This window comes from Geotrypetes seraphini, chromosome 6 (assembly GCF_902459505.1).
Source record: "Geotrypetes seraphini chromosome 6, aGeoSer1.1, whole genome shotgun sequence".
Taxonomy (NCBI): domain Eukaryota; kingdom Metazoa; phylum Chordata; class Amphibia; order Gymnophiona; family Dermophiidae; genus Geotrypetes; species Geotrypetes seraphini.
The window spans coordinates 47579389-47603186 of NC_047089.1; the positions used below are offsets into that span (position 1 = coordinate 47579389).

General features: G+C 38.2%; 1 protein-coding gene across 1 annotated transcript in view; it reads right to left on the reverse strand.

Moving 5' to 3' along the window:
- FLT3 (fms related receptor tyrosine kinase 3) overlaps positions 1-23798 on the reverse strand; it is a 102127-nt gene that overhangs the window by 16792 nt on the left and 61537 nt on the right. The window contains exons 13-19 of the mRNA XM_033948637.1: positions 23238-23350; positions 23019-23151; positions 22835-22939; positions 12067-12177; positions 8237-8390; positions 4506-4642; positions 1130-1254 (exon numbers count right to left, since the gene is read on the reverse strand). Coding sequence (XP_033804528.1) covers positions 1130-1254; positions 4506-4642; positions 8237-8390; positions 12067-12177; positions 22835-22939; positions 23019-23151; positions 23238-23350 — 878 coding nt within the window. The remainder of the gene's footprint in view (positions 1-1129; positions 1255-4505; positions 4643-8236; positions 8391-12066; positions 12178-22834; positions 22940-23018; positions 23152-23237; positions 23351-23798) is intronic.

A 23798-nucleotide genomic window follows, 5' to 3' on the forward strand; every position in this document is an offset into this window, starting at 1 on the left:
CGCCGACGCATGCTGTCCCTGCTTCGGGCCGATCAGTCTTCCTCTCCCCGACGTCAATTCTGCCGTCGGAGAGGAAGTTCCGCCCAGCCAGGCAGCGATTGGCTGGCCCGAACTTCCTCTCCGACTGCAGAATTGACGTCGGGGAGAGGAAGACTGATCGGCCCGATAGATTAGATCGCCAAGACAAAGTGAGTCCTGGGTGATTGACTCACTTTGCCTTGGCGAGCTACTGGCGCCCCTGCCTTAGAACACTGCCTAGGACCCTGGGGGAGCCCGGGCCCCCTGTCAGCTCCGGGCCCCTGAATGCAGGACTGGTAGTACTGCTCTGATGGCGGCCCTGGCAGGAGAGCTGCACTTGCAGCTGTGGTAAAAAAAATATATATATATATTTACCATGCAGCAATTCAGGCCGTAAAGCTTATCATGGCTGTGGGCAGAGATGGGAGGAGGAAGAGGCATGTTGTAGGCATGTGTACCCACAATGCACTAGTATGCTGCAGTAAAGGCATGCAGCACTTCTTACCACCGAATTAGCGCTGTTTATAGAATCCAGGCCCAATTGTGTTAGTTTTCTTTTGATTTTTGTCTGTATTTCGTAGTATTTTTCTAGCGGTATTAAAAGAGCCAGCAAAAATGATGGACCATATGAGTTCTAAAGACAATTTAAGTCTCTTATTCAGATGTGACAGCTGACAAAGGGATCCTTGTGCCACAACCAGAAAATGACTGACTTTTCCATTTTCCCAATTAATGACCATACGCTAATTTCACTATTGGCATGCAACCATTAAAAGAAGTTATCGCATGAGCCCCTACCGATACCTATTTTATAGGCAGTTAGAGCCCATGCACTAACCCCGGGCTTAATTAACAGGTGGCAATGCTGATCAGTGCTGGCATGCCCACACTCCACCCCCAAACACACCCAAGGTGTATGCATGCAAACAGGCAAAATTACTGCAGCACAGCAGTGATTAATCTTTTTCATGTATGGTAAGCACCTGCTAGCACTTACCGCAGTACAGTAAAACTCATCCACGAAAAGGTTAAAGGTATCTCAGCTCACAGAAGCGCCAATTATCTCTATAATCGACGCAATTAGTAGAACCCAACTGGAGACAGCACGTACCAATTTTGATGCCAGAAATTCCATTCCCTTGGCAACTTGATATGAAAAACATAGAAGATCAGCTAAAGTAATGACATTCAGGTCCTCTCCCTCTTGCGTTCCGGTGTTTTCATATCTGCTTTCTTCTGAAAGCAAAAAGGAAGTTTTATTTCTACATAACTGGTTATGTTATTCAACTAGTAAATCTAAAATCCAAATACATACTGTGAAACTTGAAAAGCAGACCGTAAAGATCCAAGTTGATTTTAAATAGGATCCTCTATGGCAAAATAAAATCAACACTTACAGCGGTACAAACAATATGATGTGCTCACCAGGACAGAAGAGAAAACCCAATAGGCATTCTAATTAAATGTAATAAATCACATAGGGATTGGATATTCAAAAGGGCAGAGCTGTACAGCTTCTGTACTACACTGCATGGATAATGTCACTGAAAATGCTCTCTGACCACCCCCTACACTATCTGCAGTGTTCAAATATTGACTTAATACATATTATTGAAACTAATTTAGGAAAACAGATACTTTAGAGATTCAGGTACCCTAAGTAATGCAGCAATGGTTTCCATAGAAGCCGTAGAGTGTACTGTATTAATGAATGACTCGCAGCTATGCGGATGACCTTTGTCCTTTAAAGCTTTTTCTTGGATTGCAGTGAGGCACATGTTTCTTATTTGTCCAGGCTCAGCTTGCATCTGTTATAAAATGAAATCCAAACACTGCTCTAAACTTATGAGCATCCAAAGTAAACTCACAAGATGCTTCCAGAACACCAAGTCATGAGGAGAGGACCAAGAGACAAAGTGATGATCTCACAGTTCTCAGCCTGTACCTCATATGTCCAGCTGTTCACAATTCCACAAGTTCAGTATCTGCAGGACTCCATTAAAGCTCAGGCAAACTAGGCAAGCACCTAGAGCCCAATTATTATTTTTTCGGGGGGAGGGAGTACTGTCAGATCTGCTCAAGAGGTTATTATTGTCAACTGTCTCAATTGTTTTTTTATGGGATTCTGTAGATTTGAAATTAACTGTCTCAATGCCAGAATGATGGCTAAAGTGTCTGGATACTTTTCCTTCAGTAGCTCTACAGATTGTTCCCCTTTCTGTGCAGAGACTATGCTAGGATTCGGTCAATGGGAAGGCTGCTCTAGTCACAGGAAGGAGAGGCTGACTGTAATTGCTTTGGAACAAACTGAGTTCTGCATGGGGATTTTGAGAGAACCAGTAAAAGCAGTTAGTGTCCTGGGGGGGGGGGGGGGGGAAGATGGGTTGGAGTAAAAATATAAGAAGAATGGGAGAATGTATGAGGGGTCTGTTAGTACCGTGTTTCCCCCCAAATAAGACACTGTCTTATATTAGCCCAAAAAAGGCATAGGGCTTATTTTCTGGGATGTCTTATTTTTTTCATGTACAATGATCATCTCTCCCTTCCTCTCCTCCACCCCAATTCTTCCTATTTCTTTTCTCTCCCCCACATGGGCATCTTTCCTCCCCTCTCACCCATCCCCTTGTGCAGTATCTTTCTATCCCTCCCATCCCTTGTGTAGCAGAATCCTTGCAGCTTTTATCCCTCCCTTTCTCCCATCCCTCGTGTAGCATCTTTCTATCCCCTCCCGCTGCCGTCGCGCACCCCCCCCCCCCCGCCGACTCATCTTTCCCTCCCATCCAAACTGTGAGACAAAAATAAATACCATATAACAAACCGGCAGCATCAGCACCAATCTAGACAGGCTGCTTCGCAGCCTTCTATCACCCGGACATTCCTCTGCTGCGTTGCTGATGATGTCATCAGTGATGCGGCAGAGGAATGGCTGGATGATAGAAGGCCATGAAGCAGCCTGTCTAGATTGCTGCCAATGCTGCTGGTTTGTTATTATTTATTTATTTATTCATTCAATTTTCTATACCATTCTCCCAAGGGAGCTCAGAACGGTTTACATTAATTTATTCAGGTACTCAAGCATTTTTCCCTGTCTGTCTTGGCGGGCTCACAATCTACCTAATGTACCTGGGGCAATAGGGGATTAAGTGACTTTTATTTCTGTCTCGCGGTTCAGATGGGAGGGCGAGATCGTTTGGGGGGGGGGGAAGCACTGCTACTGCTGCCTACAACTAGGGCTTATTTTTGGAGGTAAGGCTTATATTAAGACCTACCCAGAAAATCATGCTAGGTCTTATTTTCGTGGAAACACGGTAGTATGAGATGTTGAGAAGATGTTTATGGGGAGGGGGCACTGACTGAATAAGCACAAGAGCAACAGAAGCAGCAAAGCACTAGAACAGAGAGAGAGTGTTTGAAAAGTGACAGCATGTGCGTGTGTATGCACTGCCTGAAGAGGGAGTTCTTGCATGCATTTGAAGATTGAAAGTACATGTGTGTGTGCACATGTGCATGCATGTGCACATATGACTGAAGAGTAAGGATGCACAGCTGAATATCTTTATGGTTGGAGGGGCCAAACATCCCCACCCTCAAGCTCTCTATTTGTTATGGCTGTGTTGGGCAAAATATTGTCTGGGCAATGGACTTCCCCATTCTGTTGCCTAAGGTGCATGTGTGTACATACGGTTCTATGTTTTTGGTGGGGGCAGTATTCTAGACCTTCCCTTCGAAAATTTGGCTGGAGTAGAGAAATCCATGGTTATAAATGTATTTATTTCGATTTATATCCTGTTCTTCCAGAAAGCTCAAGGTGGGTTACAGGGAACATACATAGTTTCAATAAACAAAAGGGCCTATCTACAACACATAGGGGCATTCATAGTTTCAAAAGAGGAACCATTTAACATATAGGAACATACCAAGTGTCAACAAACAGAGGGTAACCTATCTACAACGCAAAGAGACAGAGCACAACAGGCGTGTCAGTCAGGAGGCATACTTTGGGTGACCTTGGGAAATACTTAGATCCACTACCTATGGCATCTGTACACTTCTTGATGATAATTTGTTAGCCTTTAGTATTGTACCTAGGTTCCTTCTGTTCTCTGTAACTCCCACCAGCCATTCTGTTATCCTGCTCTCTGAATCTGTGTTTGTTCTACCGTTACCTGCCCGTTTCTGGGAGGGCAGAAAATAAATAAAAATGCAAACTGAGTTAGTTCACATTTAGGTCTTTAGTCTTCTTCTTTTGAGCAGGGACTGTTTTCTTCCTCTTTGTGACTGTGCAGTGCTGCATGCATCTTGGTATGCGTCGTATGAGCGTCGGATAATATCTACCCCTTCCCAACCCCTTCTTACATGGATAATATCAGGACATTCAGTCAAAAAATAGGATTCCACATTGCAAGCTGCCGTTCATAAATCTGATCCTTTATGCACAATTGAAATGTTTCTTTTATTTTGAGACATTAAAGGAATATTATTCTTACCTTCATCAGAATAATACACAAGTCTATTCAGGTCAGACATCAGATCCACGTCCCTTTTGAGGTGTAAATGGTCCAAATCATCAGCTTTCTTCATTACCACATAAGACTCATTATTCAATGAAGATCCATTTCTGGGCCTGAGAATGTGCCATGGAATATGGTGGGGGGGGGAGGCGAGGGGGGGAGAGGGAAGGGGGAAGAACAGTTACCTCCAAACTATACTTTGCTTTAAGTGAAAAGCATATGATATTATAGTGTATTGATAAATGCTGTGTTCTATTGACTAGAATCTGTCTTTAGCTGAAACTCAAAAGTGTTCTTCACCTCACTGCAGCCTATTGCAAAAATGTCTATTGGTAAATACCAATTTCTGTGAAGGGCAGATACATGATGCAAAAGAGTTCTTGGCTCATTTACATCTTCAGTTATTCTTCACAAGGAATTTTTCACACATTGCTACAGCCAGGAATTTCACATGCTGTGGGATGTGGCAATGCCTGAAAAATTCCTCCTACAAATATCCACCCTGCTGCCATCCCTCCTCCTAACCCCAACATGGGCATAAAGTTAGGACCCCCTCAAATCTATCACCCCTGAAGCCTGGCTCCTCCTCTAATTGGGCCTGGCCCATCCTATCCCAACCTGGCTTAGCCTTCCCACTCCCAAGACCCCAATTTACCCCATGTGATCTGGGAGGGACAATGGAGGCCGTGGTGTTCCCCTCTCACTTTTGCTCCAACAACTGTCTTTCTTCCAAACCCTTTTTGTCTGCAGTGGTGCTTCTGTTTATTCACTTCCTGAAGCTGTTCTTAAATGTACCCACTCATGAGTGGAAAGGAGAAAAGCAAAGGAATACCAGCCTAGTTGTTTGCATTTTAGCAGCCATTTTTTTAGAGCTTTATTTTTCATGTAACTGCTTGATTTATTCTAAATGCTCCATATTAATACCTGCTTCACATGATGTTGGGAGCAAAAATGTGGTTAATACTCATAAATTAAATTAAATTAAACCTGCTACTTAATTCCAGGATTTCATAGAAGTCTAGTGGTGGAGAGGAGAAAAGGATTTAGCGAGAAGAGTTTCAAACAATTAACGTATCAGGTACTAAATAGGTCCTTGGAGATTCAGAAAGTCCATATGAAGGCAGATAAAGACCATATGCAGGGCAGGATTAACCAATAGGCCAAGTAGGCACGTGCCTAGGGCCCAAAATGGTCAGGGGGGCCTGATGAAGGAGGGCATTAACATTGTTTTTTCCAAATGGCGATGGGCCCCTCCAGCATCGATCACCAACGTGGGCCCCCCCCCAATCAGCAATGCAAGCCCCACCCCGATCAGCAACATAGCCCCCCCCCCCCCCCCATCGACGGAAAGTAAGACAAGCAAGCAACGCGGGTAAGAAAGGCAACGGGAATGGTGATTGTGCAAGTGGTGCAGCTTGACCAAAGCTTCCCTCTGACGCAGCTTCCTGTTTCTGCCTGGGGTGGGGCGGGGCAGGGGGCCCAGTGTACTTGGGTGCCTAGGGGCCCTCGATGAATTAATCCTGCCCTGACCATATGGTCTACTCTATTCAGTCTGTCCAAAGTCTTAAAGTAAGGGAATGAGAGTATCGTAGAAGTGTTCTGAAAAAAGTATTTATTTATTTATTTAAAAAATTTGTAGCCCACCTATACCTAAGCAGATTTCAGATACACATACACAAAATGTCAAAAATACACAGATACATAAAACAATATTAATCACATTCCATCATACATTTGTTAATTCTTTCCATTACTGCTTTTTTAACTGCCTACACGAAATGCTTCTATAAAAAGAGTTGTTTTTAAAAGCGTCTTAAAACTCTATATCTCCTTGGTTAATCTTAGTTGTCCAATCAAATTATTCCACAAGTTTACCCCGGCCACCGAAATTGCCATTCTCCTGTTGAATCTCATCTCCAAATAAATGCATAGCTATCTCTGATTTCAAAGATCACTGTGGTCAATACAAAGTGAAAATATTTGACAAGTCGCACGGTACACCACAATGCATTGCTTGAAAAATCATCACCAACACTTTATAAACTTTGAGGGGCTGCTGAAAAGTTCTCAGCCCAACCAAGAAGAGAATAACGTAGAGCCATGAAACATACAAGTTATTCCACACTTTTCTTGACACTTTTCAATTATATGAAATGAAACAAAAAGTGTCAAGAAAAGTGTGGAATATCTTGTAAGTTTCATGACTCCACGTTATTCTCTTCTTGGTTGGGCTGAGAACTTTTCAGTGGTCCCTCGTTTACGAAATTTAATGGGTAATCAATGCAGCCATTGCTGATATCAACTTGCTGATATCAACTGCCACCACAAATCAAATGTGCTGCAGCATTTTGTATAACCTGCAGCACCTTGCATATAGATGAAATCATTCCAAGATATACATTAGTGTTGCAGTAATCCAATCTTTGAATCATCATACTTTGGACTACAATTCAAAAATCATTCTGGGATAACATAGGTTTCACCCGACTCAACAACCACATTTGGAAAAAAGTTGATTTCACAACATAGTAGTCCGTATTATGCTGATATATATTTGTATGCTGTGAAGATACTTTGGAATCAATTATCTTTGACTATTTTCTTTGAAGACATTTATTCAGTAAAGATTTTCATTTTGGAACACCTAACTTTTGTCTGTCTTGCTCCTTTTAATTAATAGCAGTACACCCTGGGACCTAAAGTGCGGAATACTTGACTTCAATTATATTTATAAATAATTGCAAGTAGATTTTCAGTCTACCATTTCAACTACTTAATAAGCAGGGCAGAACATCCAACAGATGTCTGTTGGCCAAAAAAACCTAACGAAGCACCAGATACTCATTGTTTTGGGTGCCATAGACTTAATCAAACAGAACTTCCAAGTTCATCTGGATAAGTTGCCTATCCACGTTACATCTTATGAACTCCAGAAAGAAACTCTTTGGCATAATGCAAGTACTATGGTGAGTATTAGCAGTAAATTTGAGAGACTGAGATCATACTCCACTTACCCTGGTTTAGGAGTGAAGTTCATTCCTGACATGATATGCACAAACAGAAAAAAAGGTCCAACATAATAAAATACTCACAAAAAGATTAACAGTTGGACAATAGTCTTCCCAAATAAGGCGAAAAACCAGGAGGGTCAATAAAACCATAAATTTATTATATGAATCTACAATGATGTATGCAGAAAACCAATCCCCCACTTGGAAAAATTTCCCCTGAGTGATTTATAGCATTATAAGAGAGTATGAAATTTCTTCATCTAAAGTGCTAAAATATTTGCAAAAGTAAGTAACTAGACCAGTGGTTCTTAAACCTGTCCTGGGGGACCCCCAGCTAGTCGGGTTTTCAATATATCCCTAATGAGGCAGACATGAAATAGAGGTGACAGGCATGCAAATCTGCCTCATGCATATTCATTAGGGATATCTAGAAAACTCAACTGGCTGGGGGTACCCCAGGACAGGTTTAAGAACTACTGAATTAGACTGATTAACATTCCCAGGTATAAACAAAGCAATTTTGCAGCAATTATCATCAATTTCTACAATATTAATAAGAGACATGCATGTTAAGAAAAGAGCTGGTTCCCCAGAAGAGTAGAGGTCTCCTTGGTTATTTTTTCTGATTTTATTCTATATCCAGACATGCATTTTAAAGTATATTGTTCCATCTGGTAATTTTGTTAAGACTTTTACCTGGAGTTGTGATCTTCATGGAAGGTATTGTAAAAACTGAAATTATTCTCTTTGAATACGTCAGTCAGAGTCTTGTGGAACGTTCCTCTCTTGCTTCTTAAGTATTCGAGAAGGTCACCATGGCAACAGAATTCAAAAATCAAGTAAATTGGTCCTGAAATAATAATATTTTAACATATTTACAATAGTATGCTACAACTTATTCTACAGTATATTGTGAGGCTGTAAATATGTAGTATATCAGTTGAAAACCTTTCATGATATTGGCCAAGCAGTATTACCGGTAGATCTACTAAAGGGTGCTATCAGTGCGTGCTAACTCTGTAAATGCATGTTATTAGTGAATAGGTCCTATTACATAAAATGGATGGGATTTACATTACATTACATTATATTAGAGATTTCTATTCCACCATTGCCTTGCGGTTCAAGGCGGATTACAAAAGAATTACAAAAACGTATTACAAAAAGAAGATATCTGGTAATTTCTAGAGGAGATAAGAGTAGATGAGGTTGCTTTGGGGAATCAGGAAGGTATTGGGAAGTGGTATTGAGAAGTGAGAAGGAGCTAGCGGTTTTAAGTCGTTTGCAGGAATTTCTTGAAAAGTAGAGTCTTTATTTCTTTTCTGAATGTTTTGTAGTCTGGGGTCATAATTAGTAGATTGGAGATTTGGTTGTTGAGTTTTGCTGCTTGTGTGGCTAGGAGGCCATCATATAGTTTTTTTTCTGTTTGACTTCTTTGATTGGAGGGTGCGTGAATGGGTGTAAGTTTTCCTATGTCTAGTTGATATAGTTTGGATGAGGCGGTTGTTCAGGTAGGTTGGGCTGTCGCCGTTTATGGTTTTAAATAGTAGACAGTAGAATTTGAATAGTATTCTTGCCAGAATTGGAAGCCAGTGTGAGTTGAGGTATGCCTCTGTGATGTGGTCGTGTTTCCTCAATGAATAGATAAATCTCAGTGCTGTATTTTGGATTGTTTGTAGTTGTTTTATCATTGTTGCTGGGCAGGGGAGGTAGAGAATGTTGCAATAGTCTAAAAGACCTAGAACTAGGGATTGTACTAAGAGCCAGAATTGTGTTCTATCGAAGAATTTTCAAACTTGTCTTAAGTTTCTCATAACTGCAAATGATTTCTGTATTGTTTTATTGATTTGTGGTTGCATGGTGTAGCATCTATCTATCATCATTCCTAGTAGTTTTAGGATGGGTTGAATGGGGTAATTGATTGAGTTAATTTCTATATTGGTTATGATTTGGACTTTGTTATTTTCGAGGAGGATTCATTTAGTTTTGTCTGGGTTCAGCTTCAGTTTATGATCTTTCATCCATGTTACTACTGTTTCTAGTGTTCGGTGTAGTGTGTCTGTCATAGAGGGCATGGGATGATCAAAAGGTACGAGCAGCAGGTTAGGGTTGCTGCTTGCGCTGGGAATATTAAGGAGGTACAGAAACAGGGAATGGGCGCACACATGCAGCAGGAGGGGGCGGGGAAGGAACAGAGAGGCGGACGCGAGCTGATGCCCCCACCAAGATGGATTGGTTTTCAGGCAGATTCTGTTCCTAATCCTGTATCTTTTAAATATCATTCGATAAATGATAAATGATTCAGTCTCAGAAGGCAGTGATATTACCTTAAAAGATATTATGTAAGCAATAATAAAAATGGATAGAACTCTAATGGATAGAACCCTACAAATTAATTTACAAATAATTGCAAAATTTTCTGAAGAGGTGTCTGTGAAGTTTAAGGAGCAAGATTCTAAATTAAAACTGGTTGAACAGCAGCTTGGAAAAATGGAAGCTCAAGTTAAGATTTGCCAATCTGCACAAGCTTCAACAATTAAAGATAATTTAATGATTCATTCAAAATTGGAAATATTTGAAAATTCTATAAAGGCCCTTAACTTGAGGCTACTAAATTTTCCAGTAACTCACTTCTTATCACCTAGAGAGTTTTTCAAAATCTATCTTAAATAAATATTGCAGGTAACTTTCGAAGATAGGGATATTACTAATGCATATTATATTCCTCCAGAAGGAGATATGGATAATATTAATTCACCTGATAGTTGAGATCTTATGAGATTTCTAGAAAATACACAAGAACTTATTTCAAAAGATCTACATTGTTGATTATATTATCATCCTTGGAGAAAAAAAAGAATTATTATGAAAGCTTACTTTCCCAAAAAATCAGATTTGTTTTATGGTCAGTCAGTTTCTATTTTTCCTGATGTGTCTAGGCAGACACAAATTCAGCGTAAGGCCTTTCTTTTGCTGAGACTTAAAATCTTAACAATCAGAGGCACTTTTTTTTGAAGTTTTCTTCCAAATTGCCTAGTCACATGGGAAAATAATTCTTATGTCTTTTAGAAACCTAGTCAGCTAGAAACTTTTCTTTTAAATAAATCTGAGAAAAAATCAGTTTAATCTGTTCCAGAAGGTAAATTGGGATTATATATATGATTTCCAGCCAAAACTGTGTTATTTTGTTCTTTTATGTTTTCAGCTCTTTTCCTCGCCATGAAGTGGACTTGATGAGATGATTGTATTATTTTTTTTTATGGCTAAATTTCCTGTATACCATTTTCTTGATTTCTAAATATTGTATTGTAATTAGAAATTTCAATAATGAAAAAAAAAATAAATTATCATTTCTTACATTGGTACTGTTTTAAAATTTGTAAATGTGGTTAGATGTATGAATAGATCTAATTACACTTAATTTTTATACAATGGTTTTATTTCTGAAGAGATGATTTATTACTAATATCTGTGTCAAATTGTAGACAGGAAGGCACTTAGGTGCAGAAACACTGGCCGTGTAGAGTCAAGTTGTGTCCAGATTTATGACTATAGACTTTTAGTCAGACCATCCTTGGTGGAAGCATTTCTTCATCCTGACTCTATAGACTTGCCAGTCCATATTCATCCACCACAGTGAGACCTGGATATTCAATGATGGGCCTTGTCCAGGCACCGGCATTAAACATCTTAGGTGCAGCCAGTATTCAATGCCAGACCTGCATACCTTTCCAGGCAAAGTCATACACCGGGTTTTATTGATATATTACTTGTCCCCTACTGCTCTTCAAGAACACTAAGATCCAGCAATCAATTCCTCTTACATGTTCCATCCTTAAGACATCTTTTCTACGATACTACGTATTTTCTCAATTACCGCACCCACACACTGGAACTCACTACCGCTCTACTTAAGAGAGGAAGAAAATATAGATCAATATAAAATGAACTTAAAAACTTTTTTATTTAGGGACACTTACGACATGTCCTAGACTACCAATTCCCCTCAAAAACTAAATAAGGAAGAGCATAGCTTCCCTTCCCTACTGTGTCGCCCTTTTTTGTCTTTCTTTCTTGTTACCCCCTCTTCCTACTTGTCTCAGTTCGTCCTGTTTTGGTTCATGTCTTTTTATATTTTTAAGTTTATATATTTTTATTTTTTTATGTAATGTACACCACTTAGACAATTTTTAAGTGGTATATCAAATCTTATTAAACTTGAAACTTCTGCAGTTCAACTTACCCAATTAGGTATGCAGATAGTGGCACTGAATATTGCTGGTCCCCTTATAACTCCCAGCTCCTTGGCATTCCATGGACAGTGCCACTGTGGTTGCAATCAATACTCAGCAGCAATGCCCGGTTAATTACTGCTGAATATTGGTAGCCAGATAACTCACCATGGTATAACTAGGCAGGAGCCTCTCCTCATCATCACTGGGTCCGTAATTCTTTTTCTATTATTCTTAGTTTATAGCATGGGACTAATCTTGACAATTTGGAGTTCTACTGTAAGCAAGTCTTACCTGACAAAGTGCAAGCTCCCAACAGATTCACAATGTTGTCATGACTTCCAATATGAGTCATCATTTTCAGCTCAGACATGAGAGCCTCTTTTTCCAGGGTATCTGATTTATCTACAAAAATGATTCTATTACATATGATACCAAAACTTGGGAAGGAGAGACTCATAAATGCGCCTGTATAATTTGTGAAAGTACATGATTGGTTTATTGCAATTCACAAATTCTTTTCTGTACCCTACATGAAAAGAATCAGCTAAATACAATTTTCCCTCAGTTAATAGGTATGTACAACATTGCTCAAAAAGAATATAGATAGCATGACAAACTTAGTAATCAAATGAGAGCTCTACCTATACAATTTGAGGGACCATATTTACATTATTTGTTTTGTATTGTGTTGGCAGCCTGTATGCTAGAGCAAGCCAGTTTGCTGCATAGGCCATGTATTCTTTATTCTTATTGGTTGAAGGTTGCATTTGACCCATACTTTTCTTTATATATATATATATATATCTTTATTGAATTTTCAAACAATTTGCAGTGCATTACAGATAATGTAACATTAAAAGCTTGCATAAAATGCACCTTAATACACAAATATAAATGAAACAACCATTTCCCCCCCTATCTCCCAAATATTAATACATTAAATCATATTTTATTACAATAATATACTCATATCTTTGGCTTTTTGCCCTAACTCATGCTGTAATAGTTAAACCCATTAGACATCTCTGGAGGCATTTGGGACCTGATTCTATATATGGCACCTAAAAATTACGTGCTGGCTATTATAGTGCTACGTGTGATTCTATAAAAGTTAGGCAGACTTTATAGAATCAAGCTTAGCACCACCTAAGCAGGCTTAGGCATCACTAACGGCCTCTTTTACAAAGCCGCACGGCAACAGCCCCGAAGCCCTTTAAATCTCTATGGGCCATTAGCGCGGCTTTGTAAAAGAGGCCATAAATGTCCTAACGTTTAGGTGCATCATATATATATGCCAGGGTTTTCTTCGGCTAAATACCTGTGTCTAAGTTAGGCACCTACTGGCACCTAAGTCCAAAACAGGCACCTATATGAAAAACACCCATGATCCACCTCCCTCATGCCTACTTTGTGGTGGATGCCTTGAACTTGGCACCTATTTCAAAATGGCAGGTACCAAGTTAGGTGCCTAATATCTAATTGAATGCAATTTATGTCAGTTAAGAGGTGCTAATTGTCAATTATCAGTGCCAATTAATTCTATCAAAAAATTAAGTTAGGCACCCACATCAGCTAGGCACATCGATTTAGGTAGACCATATAGAATTTGATAAAGGTTGGGGGGGAGGGTATCAGCATTGTCAATCAGATGCTATATAGGTGTATTATAATAAAGGTGAGTCAGAGGACTAGTAGATCTGTTTCCTAAAATGTCAACTTAGGTAGACCCAGGCTTCTCATGTTTAACACCAAGATGCCAATATGATAACATTATGCAAAATTATGCCAATTATGGCACAGCTGAAAACAATATAACATTAAAACATTAAAATATGCACAATTGGGGGGCGCTGTTGAGCCAGGAAGCAAGATGGCCGCATAATCTCCTTTCTCCTCTAAACGCACCAAATCATCGAATCGGAGCAAGCTTTTAAAGTTGCTTTTCTCTGGCGCACTTTGTCTCTAACAACGTATGAGATGTCCGCCAATAAATCTAATAAAAATGAGACCTCTCCGACTCAATCCACCGGATCTAAGCGCACCAAGCATGATCCTCCCTCACCGGAGAAACCGTCAACTTCATCCCTGCAAACTTCATCCGACGCAGTTTTAGATGAGCTTCGGGCTCTTAAAGAGCTTATTACCAAGCAATATGACATTACATGTGAAATGAAAGCTGAAATAAACTCTCTCACCGCCTCCTTTGCTGCCTGCACGGCACGTGTCGATTCTCTAGAAAACAGAGCCGACATGGCGGCGCTTTCCTTTGCGCAATTTGAAACGCAAGTACAACAGCGTTTTAAAAAAATGGATCAAGACCTGGAGGATCTCTGTAATCGTAATCGCCGTAATAATATAAGAATAATCGGATTACAGGAGAATTCTGAAGGATCGGATCTAATTAAATTTCTTACTGACTCTCTGCCGAAGTTGTTAAACATCACCACAGACCTCCCGCTTCAGTTTGAGCGGGCTCACAGAACGCCATCTTCACCGAAACCGGGATTTACAAGGCCGCGGCCGATTGTGGCTAAATTATTACGATATCCTCAAGCTCTCCAGATTTTGACTGCTGCCAAAACGCAAAAAAATTTAACTTACGCTGACAAGAAGTTTATAATTGTTCCCGACCTTGCCAAGACCACGGCGCGAAAAAGGAAGTCCTTTCTGGACCTGCGTGCACGGCTGAAATCCATGGGGGCTCGTTATGGATTACAATACCCAGCCCGAATGATCGTGACTCTCAACAACTCAACAAGGCACTTCGAATCACCTGAACTCCTTCAGTCATTTCTGGATAATCTGCAATCACAAGGAATGTCATCTACCTGAATATCTTTCTTGGATCTGCGGCTTAATACTTCCTACTTTCTTCACCCTACTTGCCAAAGATGATCATAATAACCCTTCTCTCTGATCTACTTTACATCGCTACAGACTCTATATTTATCTTTACTGCGGCAGGAGACCCACTATTCACTTAACTTTCTTCTTCACTGACTTGGCAGTCGGATTCTGTCAGCCTCTACACTGCTTCACGAATGACTTCTGCCCCTGCCATTTTATTATTGGGACTTACTTTACTGCCTACATGTTACTTTTCACTGTAATTTACTGAGTGGGTTAATGTTTGCCGGTTTCATTTCTCTCTTCCATATGACTACTTTTTTTTAAATTTTCCTTTCTTCTTGCATACATATCTTTGTTATTCCATCCCCTACTTTACTGTCTCTTCTCACTTAGCCCAAGGCTTTTTTTTTGTTGAACCATGATTGTGTATCGCTGTTCATTGACTCTTCTCCATCTCCCTTCCTTACTCTTTCTTGCAGTGCTATTATTATAGAACTAGTCCATTCCATATATTCACATTTAATCTGATTTAATCCTTACTTTCTGTCTCTATACTTATACGTCACTCTTGACTACTGTCTTCTTGTCACTCTTAGGTACACAATGGTTGTTCTACATTTATATCTGATTATCATATCTACACAGCACTTCCACCTGGATTCTCTAGTCCTTATTATTCCTGGATTTTTATTTTTTCCATTTCAAATAACTTTACGTTCATTGTGAACATATGTTAATTGCTATATGCACTAGGGTTCATTTGATAGTCACCTAATGAAATTTCATCTCAATTATATATCTAAGGGTTCCATCTCTTTGCCTTTGACACTCTCACATATACTATGATTCCTATGTGTCAGTTGTTGATCACTAATAATATGTGCATATGTTTCTTCTACGCTGTTTCACTCCCATTTTTGAAAATAGGAGATGAATGATGGGGACTAGAGAATGGCTAGAAGAAGCATACAGTGATAACTGTATGCCTATGACTGATTAAGGAAATTTTATTTTCTTCTTTCTTAACACCTTTAACTAAATTGACTAACTTTTTGCCTTAATGAGAGATGATCTTTCTTTTTCTAAATGCAAGACTTGATATTCTCTACCTAAGATACTCTAATGTTTCTTTTATTATGTGCCAGGTTTATTGTATATTGCTATTTGAAAATTTTGGTTATAGTTACATTGAGAAATTTTATATAAGGTATTTATCTCCTGTTTTTACGAAATGATTTATACCACACATAGACTCCTTTACGTTTCAATCCTCTGCTAACTTCACCAAACAAATATTTTGATTTAATTATGGGTTATTACAATAAATTTTGTATATTAAAGAAAAAAAGAAAAAAAAAAATAAATATGACGGTTAGACTGTTAGATTGATTAGCTTTAATGAAAAAGGAGGGAAAAGGAATTTAATTCAAAAAAGAAAAAAGAAAAATTAAAATTAAAAATAAAGAGTTAATAGAAAAGGAATAAAATGTAACAAATTTTGTACATAAAAATTTTTTTTTCTTATATAGATTGATTGACCAACCTCCGTAATAAAACAAACAACAAACAATAACAACAAAGGAAAAGAAAGGAAAAAAGGGGAAAAAAAAAAAAAAAACCAAAAACAATACAAAATACAAATACAAAATAAAAAATATAAAATGATATAACAAATAAAAAACAAAAAAAAAATATAGTTTATTGATAGCTTGATTGACCAACTCTCATGAATAAATAAAAATTAATAAAAACTTTAAAAATAAAAAGAATAAAAAAACAAATACAAAATAAAAAATATAAAATGATATAACAAATAAAAAACCAAAAAAAAAATAGTTTTATTGATAGCTTGATTGACCAACTCTCATGAATAAATAAAAATTAATAAAAACTTTAAAAATAAAAAGAATAAAAAAAAAAAAAATAAAATAAAAAAAATAGAATAAAAGAAAAGGAAAAAAAAATAAATAAATAAATAAATAAAAAATAAAAATAGAATTCAAAAAAAAAAATAAAAAAATAAAAATTCCAATAATAAAGGTTAATATAACTTTTGAGCAAAAATGCTTTTATTAATAACATCTGTTATTGCTCCACATAGATATAAGTATCTTTGAAGAGAGGGGGATATATGTGCCTCTGCTTCCTTTGATTAATGGCTCCGTTCTTTCTTCCTGTTCTATTGGGCTGGACTATCTTAGTCCTTTTTGCCTACTGTTTCGATTTATGTAGTTTGCTCTGTGTTACAGAGCTTTTTTCTTGTTCTTACTATTGGGCATATTGCATTCTTTCCTTTTTCTACAATGCTCTTGAGAGGTACACTCTTTCCTCTAACGATCTTTATAGCATCCACATACATGCTACATGTCTCTAAATAGTCATTCACCACTTACAGTTGTCTCCTGGAATATAAATGGTCTAAATAATCCTATTAAACGAAAGAAAGTTTTATTACATCTGAAACGTAAGCAGCCAGATATCATTATGTTACAAGAAACTCATCTTTCGAACACCTCCATTTTAACTAAATCCTGCCCTTGGATAACTTTGGCTATTGACTCTCCCTCCTCAGGAAGAAGAGGGGGAGTGTCTATACTATTTTCTGTATCACTACAACCTACCATCATTAATCAAAAAACTGATATCAATGGAAGATGGATAGTAGCTCAAATTGAGCTTCGTGGTGTGCAGCTCCTATTGGTTAATATTTATGCACCTAATAGTGACTCTCCAGATTTTTTTTAAAATTTACTGACAGAAATTCAATCTTTTGACCCTTTACCGATTATAATGGCTGGAGATTTCAATCTTCCCTTTGACCTCCATATTGATAAACAATCTCCTTCCAAGCCAACTCAACAAAAATCACATATATCTCTTCATTCACTCGTTACACAATTGCAGCTGACGGATTCTTGGCGTATCCAACATCCCACAGCCAGAGAATATACATACCATTCTATTCCTCATAATAGCTTCTCCCGTCTTGACTATATTTTTATCTCTCAACAACTTCTAAACTCATTAGTTAGCTCTTCAATATCCCCAATACTTGTATCTGATCATGCTTTAGTGACTTGTGTTTTGTTTCGGAATGCCAATCCAATTCCTAAATCCCCCCTATGGAGAATGCAGCTCTCACTCTTGGAAGATGATCAGACTGTACAACGTATTAATTTATTTATCAAAAACTATTTTCAGCAAAATCTCGTAACAGATACCAACCCATTAACGACTTGGGAAGCCTTTAAGGCCTCCTTACGGGGAGAATTCATATCCATCGCCTCTCATAAACGTAAAACTGAACAAATAGTCTTAACAAACCTTGAGACTCAAATATCAGATTTAGAGACTAAATTTTCTCTTTCGAAAGATCCTATCCAATATAACACCTTATGTCAACTTAAATATCAATATAACTCTATCCTATCCAAACAGGCTGGAATGCAAATTTTCCTAACTAAAGCTAAATATTATGCTGAGGGTAATAAAAGTGGCAAAATGTTAGCCTCTTATCTAAAGAGGAAGAAAAATAAGATTCAGATTCCTGCTATCCAGAATAGTAACCATATTAATGTCACTTCATACACTGGCATTCTTGAGGAATTTCAGACCTTCTATCATAAATTGTATCAATCTGATACACCTCTCAATTCGTCCTCCTTATCTGCCTTTCTCCAGAACTTAGATCATCCAATCTGGTCTTCATTGGATTCCTCTGCTTTAGATAAACCTATTGATATTGATGAAACACGTCTTGCATTAAAACAATTACAATCTCACAAATCTCCGGGAGCGGATGGAATCCCAGTAGAATTTTACAAGATATTTCGGACTGAGTTATTACCACATCTTCACCATTTGCTCCAATATCTGACGCCAGATAATATTATTCATAGTCGTTTTTCTGAAGCTATAATAACAGTCATTCCAAAGCCTAACAAAGATTCTCTTTTGGTACAAAATTATAGGCCTATTTCACTCCTAAATGTCGACTATAAAATATATGCTAAAATTTTGGCCAATAGACTTAAGCTTTGTATCCATAAAGTTATACACCCTAATCAAATAGGTTTCATGCCTGGTAGACTTATAGCTGATAATACTAGACTATTTTTTCACCTATCTCACATGGCGAAATCTTCACAACATCCCATTATAGCCCTATCTTTGGATGCCGAGAAGGCCTTTGATAGGATCGAATGGAATTATCTTTTCTGTGTTTTGAAATGGTTTGGTGCAGGCTCCTCTTTTATTCAAATGATTAAAGTATTATATACAGATCCCTCAGCTAGAATCATTGCAAATAATACACTATCGGACTCTTTTCATTTACATAGAGGAACAAGACAGGGTTGTCCTCTATCACCGTACTTATTCAATTTAGCACTTGAGCCCCTACTAATCCGTATCCGACAAAATCCAAATTTATCTGGTATTGTGTGTAAATCTATTAACATAAAACTTTCTGCGTATGCAGATGATGTTTTTCTCTACATATCTAATCCTGAAAGCTCTCTTAAAGAACTTTTTCAAATTATTACAGAGTATTCCTCGTTTTCTGGATATAAATTAAACCAAGATAAAACAGAATCCCTCCCTCTGAATCACTATGCTAACTCTTCCATGGTTAAACCCTATAATCTCCAATGGACCCCAGAAAAACTAAAATATTTAGGTATTGAACTTACTCCTTCTCTCCCAGATACTATTGATATAAATATGCATCATATACTTCAGATTGTTAAAAACCTGATTCAGTCCTGGCATCCTCTATATATATCTTGGTGGGGACGTCTTGAGACTATTAAAATGATGCTTATGCCTAAAGTGAATTATATCCTACTTATGATCCCATATCTTTTTCCTACAGTGTTTTATAAAAAACTTGACTCGCTTCTTTCTTCCTTTCTTTGGAAAAATAAACAACCACGTATAGCTCTACGTAAACTCAAACTCAATAAGGAAAATGGAGGAGTTCTCTTTCCTGATTTTTTTACTTATCATAAATCCTTTATTGTCCATCAGGGTTTATATTGGTTTGCGGATTCTGATATTTATTTACCAGTTTGGTTTGAACTTGAAAAACAATTAATGCAGCCTCTTCAGCCATCTGCATATCTGACTGCCCCAGCGGCATCCCTTGATAACCCTCTTTTAAAAATGACCTCTCAATGCTTACTTGAATTTGACTCACATCTTGAACACTCATACCTTAAATCACCGTCTCTTTCTATATGGTTTAATACCAACATAATCATTAATAAGAAATCATTTCTCTGGAAAGAATGGATTGATAAGGGAATTCTTTCCCTTCAAGATATTTTAGATGTCAATCATAAATTACTTCCATTCGCCATTCTCCAGGAGAAATTTAATCTCCCATCCTCTGCGTTCTTTAAATGGATGCAACTTCATCATTGTATATCTAAATCACCGGTTGTTCAACTACTCTCATCTCAGACACCTACTCTCCACACTTTAGCTGTACAATATTTGTCGCTTGGACATGTTGCCTCTAAACTGTATAAACTAACTATTATGTGGACCCTACCACTCCTTAATGCTCTCAAGGATATTTGGGAGAGAGAGTGTGATTCTCAGATCAATAGTCGAGCATGGGCACTCCTCTGGTCTAAATCAATGAGGGCCGTTTCATCGGCCAGTACGATACAATCTATGTATTTTTTATATCATAAAGCTGTTTGGACTCCTCATAAACTTCATGTTGCTGGCTTTTTACCTTCCAACACTTGTTGGAATTGTGAAAAGGGCAAGGGCTCCATTTTCCACATGATGTTTGATTGTCCCTTAGTCCACTCTTTCTGGTCCGATGTATGGAGTATTATACAAAATATTTTCCACTTAAATTGTGAATTGTCTTTCTCAACAGTGATGTTCAAATCACAATCCACTGGAATAACCTTAACAGATCAACAAACAAAGCTTTTTGATATATTGATAACTTTAGCACAAAAACTGATTCTTTCTAATTGGAAATCGTCAAACCTTCTTAATACTCACCACTGGTGGAATTTGGTATTACAGCATCATAGATTTGAACTTACCTTGTATAGACATAGAGGTCAATTCAGACAAGTGTCTAAAATATGGTCCCCTCTGACCGCATACTTGCACAATGCTCATGCCTAATTGTAGATCTACTTTGTATCTTATTGTACTTTATTGTTAATGCAAATTGCCTCTGTACATTGTACATTTTTCTCTTTTTTTTGTTTATTAAATATCAATAAACTTTCATGGAAAAAAAAAAAAATAAAATATGCACAATTTAAAATAAACACGTTGATGCAAAAAATAAAAAATAATAATAATATATATATATATATATATATATATATCTCAGAGAGGTATACATTGGCATTAACAATGACATTACTGTACATACTTTAATATTAGGTATGTTTAGGAGAAGATTTTTATTTCATATTTTAAATTTGTTTCTCAATTTGATTTTTATTTTGGTTTAGTTTGTTTTCTAATAAACAAAATAAGCACCAAATTGAATTACACAAGGAAATGAAGGTCCCCCTGGCTTCCCCTATTCTCCCTTTCCCCAGGATGCTAGTTACATCAGACATGAGTCTGTAGTCACAATAACACATGAGTAACCCCTTCATTCCAGGCCCTTCAGGCTTGTTTAAAGAATGCTGCGGGCACTTTTCTTGACACTTTTCGACTCGTTTTATTGAATTGAAAAGTGTCAAGAAAAGTATGGAATAACTTTGTAAGTTTCATGGCTCCACATCATTCTCTTTTTGGTTGGGCTGTGATCTTTTTAGCGGCCCCTTGTACCTGATTAAAAAAAAATTGTATACTGCTCTGAACTTCTCCAAAAGAGGGCGGTATATCAAATACCAATAAACATAAACAGAATGTTTGAATTTTTAAACTGAAAGAATGATTTAAAAAAAAATTTTCTAATGAAATCAAAGTAAATTTTTTGTTCCGCTTTTCATGTCAAATGAAAATGAATAAATACATCAACACAGATGTTCACTGAAAGATACCCAAGGAAAATATAGAAAAGGGCGTCCGCCTTATCTAGGGCCCCTAGCATTGCAGACTCCTCATTTGCATGTCATTAGCATTGACTGCTAACACAGATGTTAAATACCACAATAAGGGCCATTGTTAATACACATCAGTATATTGTTCCTCCAATCTTTTAAGCGTTTGATACAGATAACACAGTAGTGATTGAATTTAGGGGAGAAGATTCATCACAAGGCCCTCTTTTACTAAGAGCTAAGTGGGAAATTCTAAAATTGGCACCTAAACTTAGGCACTAATAACTTAGGCCCTATCAGAGTCTAAGTTAACCGAAGAATGCCGTTAGACATGGGAAAAAATGGTGATGTTGAAGCACCTGCTGCGCCTGCGTAGGCACTTTAGATTGCCAAAATTGCACCTACGTAGGCACTTTAGGCTGTCAATTGCCAACGTAGGCATGGCCAATGCCGGAAGTGGCATTAGGCTAGGTTTACCAGATTTTCCGTTTGGAAAATTCGGACCCCCCAGGAACTGCCCCCCAGGCCTGCCCAGTTCTACCCAGTCCCGGCCCCGCCCCGCCCCCCGCTGCCTGCTCTTGGCAGGACATCCGCGCATGCATGGAGGCAGCACAATGACATCATGCGCAACATGCCCTCCTGCCCGATGTGATTTGGAGGAAAGCTTTTCAAAACCCAGACAAAGTGCCAGGTTTTGAAAAGCCGTCTGCACCCCCGGACATGTCCTCAAAAGGAGGACATGTCCGGGGAAATCCGGACGTCTGGTAACCCTACATTGGGCGGCTAAAGCATCTATGTAGGTGCAATTCACGCAAAGGTAGGCACTGGAAATGTAGGCCCGGATAACCTTGGCCTACATTTCTGGTGCCTATCGTTCCCATCGATGCGATCGGTGGCTGCTTGTAAGGCGGCTGCCGATATCGGTGCCAGTTACAGAATCCAGCCCTAAATGATCCGATGCTCATAGGAATTATATGAGTGTCGGAACAGCATCGGAGCATTTAGAGCTCCGAGCCGCAGTAGAAACCTCTACCACGGCCTAGTAAAAGGGGAGGGGGAGAATAAATTCTGCTGAGGAAATGTTATGTAAAAAGGCAAGCATCATGACTAAACCATGTGATAACTGTCACTGTTTGCAATGCATGTCTGTTGAAACACAAATAGTAATCCTTTTTTACCTTTCAGCATTTTGACAGCAACCTGGATCGAGACCCCTGGCTTGCTAATACCATAGGCTGTCGCATTCACTACTTTCCCAAAGGCACCGGACCCAAGGACCTTCCCTGCAGCGCAAAGCCTCATGTTACTGTGATTGTTAGTTAATTGAAATATAGCAATGACCATGCTATTAACATCGCTTACCCAGTTCCAAATTTTCCCTCGGAAACTCCCATTTATGATCATACTCCAGTTCTCTGAAGTCAATGTAAATGTACTCGTTATCTGATGAGCCAATAAACTGTATCATTTGTAATTGGCTTTCATACCGGTATGGCTTTAAAAATGAACAAAGTAAGGGGTTACCGTATATAAAGAAATTAACTTCACATGAAGATATGTAGAAAGGACTAAAACTCTTACCTTTCTATATTTATGGTAAAGTAATATACTTAAAGAGAAAATGCATAGAGAACAAAATCCAATAATGATGTAGTATACTGTGTTATCTTGGACTTCATGGAAAGATTTAACCCCTGCAATAAAAAGATGATGATCTAAATACAAACAAAATTGTATGTTGTAGTAAGTTATAAACCAAAAAGACAGGAGAATAAAGACCCTATGCTGATACACACAACAAAATCCTTCAAAGTATGGACGGACCACAAGTCTTCCACAAATCCAAGGACACTAGAGATTGAAGTTCAAAACCTTTTATTAGCAACAATTCAACTAATTCCCATGAAGCTCCTATGCCAGTTGAGGATGGTGCTTCAGTTGAGGTGGTGCCAGTTGAGGGTGATGCTTCAGTTTCCCTGCAGTCCTGCAGAGCTTGTCTGTTCCTCAGTATTGAAAATGTACTAGTGAAATAGCACCCCCTGCTGGCAGGACTGTAGGTAGAGGATTTTCAAAACCTAGCAGTTTGTCCGGGTTTTGGAAGTTCCCAAGCTTGAGGCCATGTCTGGGGGGCCTCCGGGCATG